General features: G+C 63.0%; 1 protein-coding gene across 2 annotated transcripts in view; it reads left to right on the top strand.

Annotated features, from left to right (window-relative positions):
• CABIN1 (calcineurin binding protein 1) overlaps positions 1-13,494 on the top strand; it is a 126,337-nt gene that overhangs the window by 103,247 nt on the left and 9,596 nt on the right. For both annotated transcript variants that reach the window (XM_036014866.1, XM_036014865.1), the window contains exons 30-32: positions 9,984-10,147; positions 10,924-11,020; positions 11,907-12,599. In XM_036014866.1, the coding sequence (XP_035870759.1) occupies positions 9,984-10,147; positions 10,924-11,020; positions 11,907-12,599 (954 nt within the window). The remainder of the gene's footprint in view (positions 1-9,983; positions 10,148-10,923; positions 11,021-11,906; positions 12,600-13,494) is intronic.

The raw sequence follows: 13,494 nt of genomic DNA, 5'->3' as shown, positions 1-13,494 counted from the left end.
CCGGGGGCGGGGGCCTGTGCCGCGACTGCCTCTCCCCTCTGCCCTGCCGGAGCTCCCAGGCTCGGCCCGAGCGGCTGGCCCCCCGGCCCGCCTGGCGCAGCAGGAAGCCCGCGGGCCGCGGTTTCCCGGGTGCTGCTGCGGAGGAAGTCTGCCCGCGGTGGGCCACGGCACCCCATGCTCCGGGCCGGCGCTCTGCACAGCGTCAGGTGGGCGGAAGGGCGGGCCGGGTGGTGGCGCGCGGGGGTGGACGGCGGGCACTGGCGGAGCACAGGGAGAAGCCGCGCAGCGAGCCCAGCCGGGGACCACAAGCAGGCGCGGGGTGTGCGCTGTGCGAAAGCGAAAGCTGCTCCCTGGGCCTCGGGCCCTACCAACTTCGCAGCGGGCGGCGGCGTGACAAGGAGCTGCGCGGGGCGCTCCTGGGGATGGTGAGCAGACCCATCGGTGGGCAGCTGCGCGCCGAGCGGTGCTTCCCCAGCTATAAATAGCTCTGTGCGGGGGCGGGAAGATGGTGCCATGGCTTCGTGGGCGCCCAGCCTGCTCGGAGCTCTGAGCTGGGCCAGGACCTTGCCCCGCGCCAGAGTGGGAGGAGGGTGTAGAGGGAAGCAGTGGGTGTCACAGGGTGGAGTGCGGCACGCCCAGGTGGGGCCACGGAGGAGTTATCTGGCGGGCTCCCCCGTGCACTTAGTTGTTTGTTGTTTGTCGTCTCAGTTTTTCTCCGGGAGGGGGAGGGACCACTCGGCATTTCTTGAAACCCAGTGTGCAACGTCTCATTTGTCAGAAGAGGCTGGAAACGGGCGGGCTCCTACTGCAGGCAAATTGCAGGCTTCCCCAGCCCCTGCCAGTGCTGGGGACTCGTTACCTGTGGATGGCGCGGGGAATCCCTTGCTTTCTCGGCAGCCTAGCCTGGACCGCTTGCGCAGGGAGGGCAGTGGCGCCCCTGGCGGCCTCCGTACAACCCTGCGGCGAGAGAGGCCAGCCCGGAGGGGTTTGCTGTGGAAACTGCAGGACTTCCTGCCCCTAGGGGTGTTCAACCTCACCCGCTCCCGGTGGCACCCCCAACCTTAGGCCTGGGGCAGGTTGGTGGCTCTGAGTGCTGTAGGAGGGGTATGATGTGGGGCTGACACCTCGAAGCTCAGTTCTGGCCCCAGAGGCCTGAGGGTTCCCAAGCAGGGCTGCTGCTGGAGACGGAAACATTTGGGTCAAGGGTGGGACAGATGCTGCCCTGCCTTCCTGCTTTCTCTGCCCTTCACCTCACTGTGGGGCAAGCAGGCTGGAGTGGGAAGAGCTGGGGAGGCTGAGTTCTGCTGTAGGCTCACCTCTTCACTGGCAGTGCGTCCTTGGACAAGACTCTCCCAGCGGGGAATGAGTGAGATCCTGTGTGGGGAAAGCTGGGCAAGCGCCCTGTGAGGACCCTTAGCCCCAGCGGCCCATGCACACAAGTGCGGCCCTACACACCCTCGCCACCCCTCTCCAGCTGGTCTTGCTGTTTAGCAGGTTCTTGGGAGTTTGCAGGTTACAGGTTTCTCCCTAAGACTGGAGGACATTGGTATTCTCTCCAAGGCTGCTCCTAACCTCAGGGCCTACAGCCCAGACTCCATCCTATTCTTGGTTGTCCTAGAAACAGCAGAAAGTTTCTGTGCTTCTGGGGGGGGGGGGGCTACCCCAGCACCCCTCCCCACTGAGGGGCTCCTTCACTCTCTCCAGGGCCGGCCACCCCCATGCAGCTGGTCCTCAGCTAGCAGCAGCCTGCTGCCACAGCCCCACACCTGCTGCTCCTGGGAATGGGATGCCAGCAGGCTCCCACCCTCGCTCATTTGGAGCTGAGTCACCGCTGCAACCCTCCCACGGAGGGGAGCTGCAGGGATCCCACTGCTGGGGCGGATCGGGCTCTCCCTTGGGCGCTCCCAGCACTGCGTTCTTTGTGAACAGAGATGTTGAAGCTGAGAGGCTCCAGGAAGCTTTGCCCACCTGTCAGACTGTGGCACATGGGCTGGCAGGGGGCTGGGGGGCCCCGGAAGACAAAGGGCCCAGGCTCTGCCTGCAGGAGTGCACCTGCTGCTGCCCACCCTCTCGGTCTCCTCTGGGATCCATCTTGAGGAGAGGGCGAACAGCTGTTCAGCTAGCATTCTTCATGATAAACCTTTGGATACCCCCATAGCGGGCTTAACGAGTAAGGGGATCCCTCTGGGCTGATGTGCCACGGCCTTTTAAATGATGGGGACTTTTTGGTGTGAGAAAATACGCATGCCTCATTTACTGAGTTAAAAATGAAGCTAAAAATGACACGCTCCTTTGTTCCTTCTGCTCGGGACACCCAGGTGACGAGATCAACGCGACTGGGCTGCCCGTGTCCTCCTCACTTGGGGGAGACTCCCCTCCTCTTCTTCTAGCTTCTGCTCCTTCTTGGCTTCTCTCTGGCTCCCCAATTACCCCTCCTTGAATTCCTTGCTCTCTTGGCCCATTACTGCTTGTAACTGCACATGTGTCTCTCTGTCCCACTAGTAGGGACCCCCATGGAGGGGTGTCTGACCCATCCACATGACCCCAGGCCCTTGGAGTGCACTTGGCTTCCTGTGCAGTTGCCAGGCTGGAGAGGGAAGGGCACGCCAGGCCAACCTGCCCTGGGGGACCTGGGGGCCACTCCTGAGTTGGGCCTCTCTAGCACCCAGAGGGCACTCACCTGGGCATAAACCCCCCAGAGCCTGCTTAGACTGTGGCCCAGATGCCACACTGGGGGCCTCACTGAGAGCTGCCCAGAGCTGCGGCAACGTCGAGCAGCTGCAAGCCTTGGAGGCCAGGGCTTGTGGCTGACCTAGAACACTCCTTTTCTGGAGGCAGGCCCGTTGGGCCTGCCTTCCTCTCTGCCTGGCCTGACTCTCACGGAAGCGGGTTTTCCTCTCCCCCAGCGGGACTGCAGGAGCTCCCTGAGACTGCATCTTGTCTCGGGTTGTGAGCACACCAGGAGGCCAGGCTTTGTTCAGGCGGCTGGAAGTGCAGCCCCTCCTGCCCATCCGCCTATCCTCAGGCAGCTCGGAGTCCAGGGGACCATGGTAGGGCACACTGGGGTTCAGGCCCTTGGGACTGGCTGCCGACCTTGAGAGCTAGGTCATCCGTGGAACCAGCCCATGGGCAGAAGTCCCCAGGGAGACACAGGCCCTTTTGGATTGAGAGGGTCCACAGCGTGTGGCAGGCCACCAGCTGCCCACCTGTCACCTGGTCAAGCCAGACACCCTGGCTCTCTCCAGAGCGCCGTGGGCGCCTCACTGCCTCTCCCTGCCGGTGTCTCCGTGAGGCTCTCGGCTTGGCTCCTTCAGGGCCTTGCTGGCTGCTCCCAGGGGTGGTCACAGCTGCCTGCCTGAGCCTCACGTGCTGCTCCAGCTGGACATGGCCCTGGGTACTGCAGAGTGGGAAAGGGGCCACATTGGAGTCCATGGGTGGCAGCGGAGGACAGCAGGAGAAGCTCAGTGGGGTCCTAGAGGCCGAAGCTGGAGGCCATTCCCACAACAGGGGCCCAAGGGACTTGATTCCAAAGCCCTGAAGCATTCAGTTGCTGGCAGAGGCCGACCGCTTCCCGTCGCTCTGTGGCCAGCATTCCAGCCCCAGCTTGCCTCTGTGAGGGAGCATCCTCGGGTCTCTAGAGACTGTGGCTCCACACTGAAGTGATTGGGTGTCACTGTCGTTTTGTGTCTTCCTTTCTACATCCGTAAATCGCAGGTCACATTACTGACCTCCTCTTCCCTTACTAGCTTTCAGGGAGGGTGCAGGGGAGACCCAAGGAGGGCAACCTGGCCTCTGTGTCCTGTCCCACCCCAGGTTCAATGGACAGCCTCACACAGGTCATCTGGACTTGTTTTCCCCCTCTGGAGAATGAGAGGTGGGTCGACTGCACATACTGTCTGTGCCAGGTGGGCGTGGGAGGAGTCTTCTCTCTCTCTCTTTCTCAGCCCTTATCTGAGCCTCGCCCCTCTTTGATAGGCTCATGCCCCAGTGTGAGCCCACCCCCTCTTTGATAGGCTCATGCCCTGGGTCTGAGTGTGGCCCTGACAGAGCAGAGCCTGACTGGGCTGTGCCTCTTGCACCTGAGTTTCCCAGCGGCCAGGGGGCCTCTGCCTGTGCCCTCGGAGTGGAGGGGCAGATGTGACTGAAATGTGGGGCTGGAGGCCCCAGGACAGCCTTGGGGTGTGCTGTCAAGACTGGTCTGAAGCCAGTCTTCCAGTGGAGCGTGGTAGGGCTACTGTGAGACCCTCAACTGTGCCTGGGTCTGTGACCTCAGGCTGCCAAGCTTCAAGTTGGCCCTGCGCCCGGTGAAGAGGCTGTGCCCACAGCCCCACTGGTGTGCAGGGCATGAGGGTCCAGCAGTGTGGATAGGCAGTGTCTCCGACCCACACTGAGGCAGTCAGGGAGGTGTGGACTGGTCAGCTGATCTGGAGGTGGGGGAGCAGGAGCCTCTGCTCCTCCAGGAGGAAGCTCCCCTCATACTACAGTGCTCCGGAGACAGCGTGGCCTGGAGGCCTGAGCATGGCCTGGGCCTACCCTCCAGGAGCAGTGCTGTGCCAGGACATCTGCTGTCCTCCCCTCCCTGGGGTGCTGCCTGCCACGGTTGTGGCGACCGGAGGCCAGGCCCCATGGCTGTCCTGCCCAGGCACTGGCTCTGCCCCACTCCCCACCCCGTCTGTGGATAGACAGTGACTTTGTGGGCAAGAACGCAGGCTGGCCCACGGCACCCACCCCTCTACCGACCCAGCTCTTGGCCCCCTTTGAAAGGCTCCAAGGGTCCCCAGCTGTGGCGACCGGGCCCCACTGTGGGGCTCAGCTTCCGAAGCTGTTTCCTTAAGAGCAGCAGGAGGATGGCGCCCAAGACTCTGGGCTGCAGGGAGTGTTGGGTCACTTGTATCAGAGTCTGGGGGTCCATGAATTATTCAGCAGTTCGAGTCTGTCTTGGTGACCTCATCTGCCAGCCCGAACCCTGGAACCTTTCTGGCGGGCTGGGGGGTCGGCAGAGACGCTCCCTTCGAGACACTGGGCACACAGCGAGCTCTGAGCGAGGTCCCTGTGCCTCCAAGTGCCCTGAGGCCGCCACCGTTTGCCCCCGTCGGCCCACCGCTCTCCAAGCAAGCATCTTCCCAGCCGGGAATCGGATTGTGTGCCTGAGGCGCTAGGAGTGGGTCTTGGAGGGGCAGTCACATGGGGTGCTGGGGAAGAACTGGGGAGGGCCTGAGGCATAGCCCCCAGCCCCGCCTGGCACCAGTACTGCCTTCCCTTTAGGGTGATCCCCATCCCAGGCCCTCCTTCTGGGGTCCTCTGGCTCCCGTGTGTGGCTGCCTCCTACCTTGTGGTGCCTCCCCCTCCCTGGGAGCCCCTGGTTCCCTCGGGGGCTTCCTAGCCATCCACAGGCACAGAGTGGGAAGGCCATCTTTTCCGGGGGGATAGCGTGGGTGGGAGGGGGGCAGGGTTGAGGACGTGCCCCAGCCATCCTGGGGTTGCCGGTGTCCGGGCTCCGGCTGTAAACACAGGAGCCCAGCACTGTCTGCTTGGGCACAAAGCTGGCTTGCCACCCGCTGCCTGGTGGCTCCACGCCCTCAGGCCAGCCGTCCCTGGAGGCCAGCCTCGCGGAGTCTGCGGGAACTTCCTCGGGGCTTGTGTTGTCTCTGGTTCTTTCTGATTTTCTGTGCACATGTTGCCTGATACGTGTTCTGTCCTCCATCCTTTTGGAGGTTGCTGGCTTACAGTGTGCCTGCGTGCACGAGGGGGAATGGGTCGATAGGGAGCCCTTCTGTGAAGGGGTCCAAACTGTGCCCTGAAACACTCGATGTAAACTAGACCTGGCCCCACGGGGCACATCCCTGGCCCTGGCCCTCTTCGGGGGCTAGCTGGAAGCCCCTCAGAAGCCTGACTCCTGGGCATAGGTGCCTTCCTCTGGTGATGGCTGCAGATGGCCCTGGCCTGTGGAGAGGCTGCTCAGCCAGGCCCACCCGCCCCAGACATGAGGAGGGAACCCACACACAGTCCGGGCTCAGCTGGGGTCCAGCAGTACAGCTGAGGGCGAGCCATCCCTCCCTGGGACTCGGGTTCCCACCTACACAATGAGCAGGTGTGGCCAGCCACATGTGCTTGGAGATGTGTGTGATTGTGTAACTCTGATGCCACCAGATTCCTCAGGGGGCAGCATCCTGGGGATCAGGAAGGAGGTGCAGGGAGAGGAGGGGGGGTGGGAGGACGAGCCGCGGTGTGGTGGGGACTGGATGGCAGGCAGACCTGCCTCCGCCTGCCTCCAGGAAGTGTTGTGAGTGAGGCGTTGCCTTGCTTCTAACCAGATGGCAGCCCTGCCCGCCCCCCACTCCTGGGGAGGCCGATAGTGTCAGGACGCCCTCCTGCACAGCCCCAGGTTAGCCCACGGCAGCAGGCGGCCTGCAGGCCCCCAGGGAGCATTTTTAGCCTGCTGATTTGCTCATTCTGGCGCACCTCCACCTACCACCCCCACCCAGGGAAAAAAAACAAACCAGACAGGTAAATGCCGGGTCTTCTATTGCAGAGCTTGGGAGTGAGAGCAGGTGTGTGGGATTCCTCCCTGCAAGGGCCCTGCCCGTGCCCCCACCATCTGCTAAGGCCACTGTGCACCTGGCCAACCCTGTAGGGGGCCAAATGTGTGTTAGCTCCGGCGGTGCCTCCTCGGCCCCCCTTTTCAGGGGAAAGAGGAGAACTGGCCCTCACCTGGAGCCTGGTCTCCACCGCCCCGGCGTGGCCGAGGTTCTGCCCGCCCTGGCAAGCGTGCTGCTCACTGCCCGGGTGTTGGCAACTTGCCTTACCGCCTTTTCTGTGAGGAGGAGTGCCCCCACCTGCTCCCTCAACCCAGTGTCGGGCCGCGTGTGCCCAGAGCTTTGCAGAACATTCCTTTCACTGCAAGCAGGGTCGCCTCCCACCTACCTTCCATCCCAGGATGAGGAGCCAGCAGGGGGATGGAGGAGCTACCCTTCTCCAAGCCTTTTTCAAGCTGCCAGGTTTGGGTCAGGGCCCTAGCAACCCAGAGCTGGAGAAGATCTTCTCCTATGTAGGACACATTCCCAGCCACAGACCTACCCACTGGCCCTCTGAGGGGCTGGCTTCAAGTGGTCCGGGCAGAGCCTTAGAAGGGCAGCAAGCCAGGAGGACTTCAGAGAGGAGGTGATGTTGTAGCTGGGACTGGGAGGGACATGGGAGAGCTGGCTGGGCAGAAGAGGTAGAAGACACCCGAAAAGACAAGAAGCATGGAATTCACAGCTGTGCGAGGGGGTGGTGAGTGTCCCAAGTTGAGGCAAGAGAGGTGTGAAAGCCAGCACGGCCCAGACTTGTGCTGAGGTAGAGGAAGGAGCCATCTGTCGAGACTGAGCAGGGAGGGATGCAGCTGCATTATCCTTTTCCAAGCTTGCCATGGCCCAGGCTGGGTGGGTGGCTGTAGGGGCGAGAGTAGAAGGGAGATGCATGGTGATGCCTGGGCTGTAGCAGGGGTGTTAGGGGTACAGGGTGCAGGCTTGGGTGCCAGGGAGGGGCGGGGACATGGGGACGAACCTTGGGCTCCAGGACATTGTGAAGAAGGAGCCTTTTCTAGCAATTGACCGAAGATCAAACTGCTCCCCTCCAGAGGTGGTGAGCTCCCCAGACGTGCAGGCCCTTCGAGTGTGGAGAACAGACATTGGGCCCTGGCACCCCAAGTACCCGGAGCCCCCCAAGGCATTGGCACCATATCTGAGGCCCCATGACCCCTGCCTCTGCCCACCTCTCAGCCAGGCTGACCCTGAGTCCTTGACAGGCCTGTCCTGAGCCTCCCTCTCTCCCCTCCCCCTGCCTGTGCCCTGACTCCACTGGTGTGGTCGGCAGGGGTGACGTGGGAGGAACAGGGCCACTGCCCGGGGGTGGGACCAGAGACGTCAACACCCCTCTCCTCACACAGCCACCCCCAAACAGGATCGGGAGGCAGACCTGAGCCTTCATTCGTTCTTCCTGGTAGCTCTCCCAGGAAGGGCAGGGCCCTTGCACCCCAGCTGCTCCTAAGGGTAGCAGGGAGAGACCTCCTGACCCTGGATCAAAGCACACCAGAAGTGACCGAGACCTGTCCTTTGAGTCTTGAGAGGCTCTGTGGGGAGGTATTGGGGGAGTCGGGGTACAGTGAATTCCACAGTTGCCTGGATCTCGTGGCTGAGAGCGCCCCCTGTGCCCGAGGAGGAGCAAGACCCAGAGTGCCGGGCCGTGGCACAGGGCCAGCCCCAGCGCACGCCTGTGCTGTCCCGGCACGAGGCTGGGCGGTGCTTCCGGCTCCTCTGCCCTTCCTGCCAGGTGCGGAGAGGAGCCAAGTGGCGGGCGGCAGAGGCTTCCCTCTGGGCGCGTTCTCCTTATCTGTCCTCGGGTGGCGAGGGGCCGACCCTGGGGCCGCCTCCTGTGCTGTGTGACCCTGAGGGACTTGGAACTCTGCCCTCATAGGTGTCACTGTGTGAATCTGCGGCTGTGAGGGCCGAGGTGGTGCCTGTTGTGCCTCGGCAGGGCCAGGCCCTTACTGCCGGCGCCTTCCCAGCCACTGCCGTCACACTGGAGGGTGGGATGCCAGGGCCACACTGATGGGGACAGCTGTTCAAGGCTCTGTCGTTCTCTCAGCTGGCACCTTTTCCTGAGCTCCTGCAGAAGCCACGTCTGCTGGGTGGGAAGATGCATCGTCGGTGTTAATGCCCTGGGCAAGGGTGGCCTCTGCTCCCTGGTTTTGTCCAGATGGAGCTTGGGGGGCTGACAGTGCCTTCTCTGGCACCACCAGGGATGGGGGTGGCTGCCCTATCCACACAGCATCCCGCCCCCAGCCTGCCTGGGTGAGCCCTGTGTATTCAGTGTGAGCCGGTGACCCACTGTGGAATCTGTGGAGACTCACAGTTAGGGGTTTCAGATCCTCTCTTCCTTGAGTAGCCCAGGTCGAGAGGTGCCCTGGCGTCCCTCCCTGGACTGCTGGCGAGAGTGGGCACCTCGAACAGTCATTGGGCATTCAGGGCCCAGAGCCCAGGAGGGGTGCCACTGGGAAACCTCGCCGTGGGCCCTGTGCAGAGCGGCGGTGTCACTCCCAGCCCTGCTTCATTCTGGGCAGGAATTTCTCTAGGGTGTTGGCTACTGGGACCTGTCAGGGAGCCTGCCAGCTCCTTCCAGGGGCCTGCTCCAGGGGCCTGATTCCTGATGTCCAGGCACTAGAGCCTTTGGCCGCTCAGAAGACGTGAGCTGCTATTCACTGTCACCCCCTCCCTGGCTCACCCTTCCCTTCAGCACACCTTGTCTGGACCCAAGTGGGCTCCAGAGGCCATGCTGGGTGTGGGGACATTGCAGAGAGCCAGACTTTGGGGCTGACAGTAGGCTAGGCTTGGCAGAGGAAAGGGTGGGGCTCTCCAGAGCCAGCTCTGCCCCCGCTCAGCTTCCAGACAGTGGGTTGGATGGGCAAGAAGTGGTGGAGGGGGTCCTGGCCAAAGTAAACTGTGGACCAAGGCAAGTTGGTGGAAACCAGGTGTTCTAGGGACCACAGGTCATTTTCTGCCCAAACCTTGATTCTCTACACTGCTGGAGGGAGTCCACACTCGGGATAGGGTCCCATGCCTAAACCTGTCAGGCCAGCAACCCACCTGCCAGAAGTTCATGGCGGCCACATCTTGACCCTCAGTTTACCTCCTGGAACCAGGCTCTGTGCGGACGAGTAGGCAGTGAGCTTCTCCCGGTGGTTGCATCTGACCAGCCGTGGCTGGCGTGCTTCCCGGAGGGGCAGATCCCATGGACGTGTGCCGTGCAGTCATTCAAAAGAGAGCAGGTGCTCGGCAGCACATGTACCCTTTCCTGAAACTTTGTGGGGGGGTGGCCACACTTCCGTCCCCCTTGGGACAGTGAGAGGGGTACGAGGAGCCCTTGGTTGGGCAGAGCGCCCTCTGGCACCATGGCAGCTCCAGCCGCAGCCGACCTTCTCAGAAACCCTCCCCTCCATCCCACAGGGCATCTGGCGGATCCCCGTGGACGAGATCGACCGGCCGGGCAGCTTCGCCTGGCACATGAACCGCTCCATCGTGCTGTTGCTCAAGGTGCTGGCCCAGCTCCGGGACCACAGCACCCTGCTGAAGGTGTCCTCCATGCTGCAGCGGACCCCGGACCAGGGCAAGTGAGTGCAGCACACACAGCTGGAGGCCCTTGGCCCCATCCGCCCAGGCTGTCTTTACACGGGTCCGGGCTTCTCTGTTCAGAGTCTAGAAGCCAGGCGGCAGCACCCCTGCATTGGACACCTGGGGCGGACACAGACTCCCCCCACGGTGTTTGATTCCCCCACCGAGACTCTGAACAAATCAGTCTTTCCTTTTCTTCTGCTTCCCCCAACCTGGGGCGCCCAGGATGCTGTCTGGTCACGGGCACAGGCATCCAGGTGGTAGCTGGGGCACCCCAGGTGAAGGTTGGTAGCAATATGCCAGGCAGCAGGAGGACCTGGGTTTCTGAGGTAACCAGGCATCCCTTCGTCAGGAAGGGTGGGACAGACAGAACCAACGGGTGTCTGCTACAGCTGCCGCGTGCAGAGGGTGTGGGGAGTCCCGGGGGAGACACAGCGCAGACACATCTGGCCCAGCCAAGGGTCCTCGCACTGCCAGCCGGGCCTCCCCTCGCTATCTCATTCACCTGCCCTGTGCCCTTCCCCCGGAGCCTGCGGCCCACTGGAGTCAGGCTTGTGGGTGAGAAGCCAGAGGCCCTGGCTCCCACTGAGCCTGGCCCTACCTACCCTGCCCCCAGGGCAGGCTTCTGGGGAGCAGACCCTGGGCAGATGGACAAGGGGGACCCTGAGGGACTAGCAGGTATAACTGGTGTGGGGAGGGGCTCGGGCCACCATCCAGCAGTGCTGTGTGGCTCTGACGCTCTGCCACCTCTCCGGCCACCTCTGTGTGCCTGCAGGAAGTATCTGCGAGATGCTGACCGCCAGGTCCTGGCTCAGCGGGCCTTCATCCTCACTGTGAAGGTGCTGGAGGACACGCTGAGTGAGCTCGCAGAGGTATGCTCCTGGCATCCCCCTCCTCTCCAAGGTGGTAGCCCTGCCCGCCATTTACACGCCAGTGTCCTTAGGCAGGTCCCTGCGTCTTTACCTGTGAAGCATCACCCTCCTGTCTCCCCAGATGGGGAGGTCAAGCACAGGAATGGAGGCACAGGCGCTCAGTGACGTGCCAACATGCCAGGCAGACGTGGGCTTGTGGGCAGTGAGAGTAATAGTGACGTTCCCCAGCCTGCTGCCACCCGTGGCTGCCCTCGCCCGGCCAGCTTCCCACGGGCTGAGCAAGGCCTCTGAGAGCACCCTGGCACACGGTCCCTTCTCACCCTCTGAGGCCACCCTCCGAGGCAGTCCGCAGTCCTCGCCCCATGTCACAGCTGGGCACCTGCAGGCCCAGGAGGTTAGGTCACTGGCTGAGCAGGTGGGGGCCGTTGGGATCTGAGCCAGAGCAGTCTGACGGCAGCGTTACCCACCTGGTAGGACTGGCCGGGCTGTGGTACCGAGGCCCAGGACAGCACCTCCTGGCACCCTCACCCCAGCCTCTGTGTGCTGGGCACGTGGGAGCACAGAACAGGAGGGCTGGGCCCCGCAGTGAGCCAGGCAGGTCCCCTCCCCTTCGGACCCCCAGGGCTGCCCTGAGGCTCCCGCTGAGGAAGGCTGACCCGCACGGCCAGGTCTGGTCTCCTGCTGCGGTGCCACCTCCAGAGGCCTGGCCCCTCTCGAGGCTGGAAGCCCAGAGCAGGGAGGCCTTCCTCAAGCAGGTCTCGGGCCCAGCCCTGGCCCGCAGTAGAGGACAGAGCCAGAGTGGTCTTGGGGGGACACACCTGGTGCCCAGGGCGCTCTATTGTGGGGACCCCAAAGACAGAGTCTTTTACCTCTGGTTTCTTTGTAGGGGTCAGAACACCCAGGGCCCAAGGCCTGTGGCCTCCCTGCAGCCAGGATGACCTCTGATGTCTCCCACAAGGCCAGTCCTGAAGATGGCCAAGAAGGGCTCCCCCACCCCAAGAAGCCCCCTCTGGCTGATGGCTCAGGGCCGGGCGCTGAGCCAGCAGGCAAAGTGTGTCCCCTCAACCACCGGCCTGTGGCCGTGGATGCAGGAGACAGTGCCGACCAGGGTGGGGAGCGGAAGGACAAGGAGAGCCCCCGTGTGGGCCCCACCGAGCCCATGGACACGGGTGAGGCTGCCACTCGCCGCTCAGACTCAGAGCGGACACTGCCCCTGCCACCAGCCCGCTCCCCTCGGGATCGGGCCCCCGAGAGCCGGCCCACCGAGCTGTCCCTGGAGGAGCTGAGCATCAGCGCCCGGCAGCAGCCCTGCCCGCTCGCTCCGGCCCAGCCAGCCCCCGCCACTGCCACCACCACAGCCACCACCGCCACTGCCACCACTGCCGCGAGGGCAGGCGGCCATCCTGAGGAGCCCCCTGCACGGCCCAGCCGCAAGAGGAAGCTCCTGGAGGACACAGAGTCAGGCAAGACGCTGCTGCTGGACGCCTACCGAGTGTGGCAGCAGGGCCAGAAGGGCGTGGCCTATGACCTGGGCCGCATCGAGAGGATCATGTCTGAGACCTACATGCTCATCAAGCAGGTGGGTGGCCAGGGGCGGGTCTGGGGTCTGTTCTCCTGGAGGGCCGTGCCCAGTCCACCCAGGTGTTTCAGGGCTCCCCCTTTGGGGTGCGTGTGAGGTGTCGTTCCCTCCACCCCCGGCCCTGCCCCTGCCCCTGCTGGTCACTCTCCTGTATTTGAGGCTTCCCATAGTGTACGTGCGCTGAGTTAGGGTCGGAAAAAACGCTCTCAGGGCATGTGTTGTACACTTCAAATGCGTTACAGTTTTGTCACTGCACCTCAATAATACTGGGTAAATATACCCAAAACCCAAGCTTTAGAAAGTCTATGTTGAATTTCAAAGGAAATGAAAGCACTCGGCAGAAGTCTCGCCCACTGCAGGATAGGGAGACAGGAGCCCGGGCCCCTGTAGGGATGGGGCCCTGGGGACTGCCACCTGGTGGCCGGCCCCGAGGCCCTGGGGAGCGTCTGTCGCCCCTCTGATTTTGCCTGGCTTTTCTCTTTTTAAAAAAGTGCATTAAACACACAGCCTTTTCCCTATTCAAAATGATTTCCCCAAGACTAACCCCCAAAACTTCAGCGACTGGCGAAGCAGGGTGACTGTCATCACACGCAGTTTCTTCTCACACCGAGTCGGTGGCAGCGCCCCTTCTGAGCGTGCCTGCTCGTCACCAATCACCAGCATCCAGCACTAACTCCGACCTGGTTTTGTTGCTGATTAATTAGGGGGAGGGCAAGCCCTGTGTTCCCTGCCGAGGGGGCCCCTGTCCCCACATTGTCTTCCCTGGTCGCCCCGACACCCCAGGCTGTCTCCCTCACACCCTGCCCCCTCTCCAAGGTGGCCCCCGTGCCTCCCCAGCCTTGTTCCCACCCCCTGTGCCTTGGCTCTGGGGCTCCAAGTCAGATCAGACCTCCCC

Source organism: Phyllostomus discolor, chromosome 13 (genome assembly GCF_004126475.2).
Source record: "Phyllostomus discolor isolate MPI-MPIP mPhyDis1 chromosome 13, mPhyDis1.pri.v3, whole genome shotgun sequence".
NCBI lineage: Eukaryota > Metazoa > Chordata > Mammalia > Chiroptera > Phyllostomidae > Phyllostomus > Phyllostomus discolor.
The sequence above is the reverse complement of the archived record's forward strand: the minus strand, read 5'-3'. Positions and strand labels throughout refer to the sequence as shown.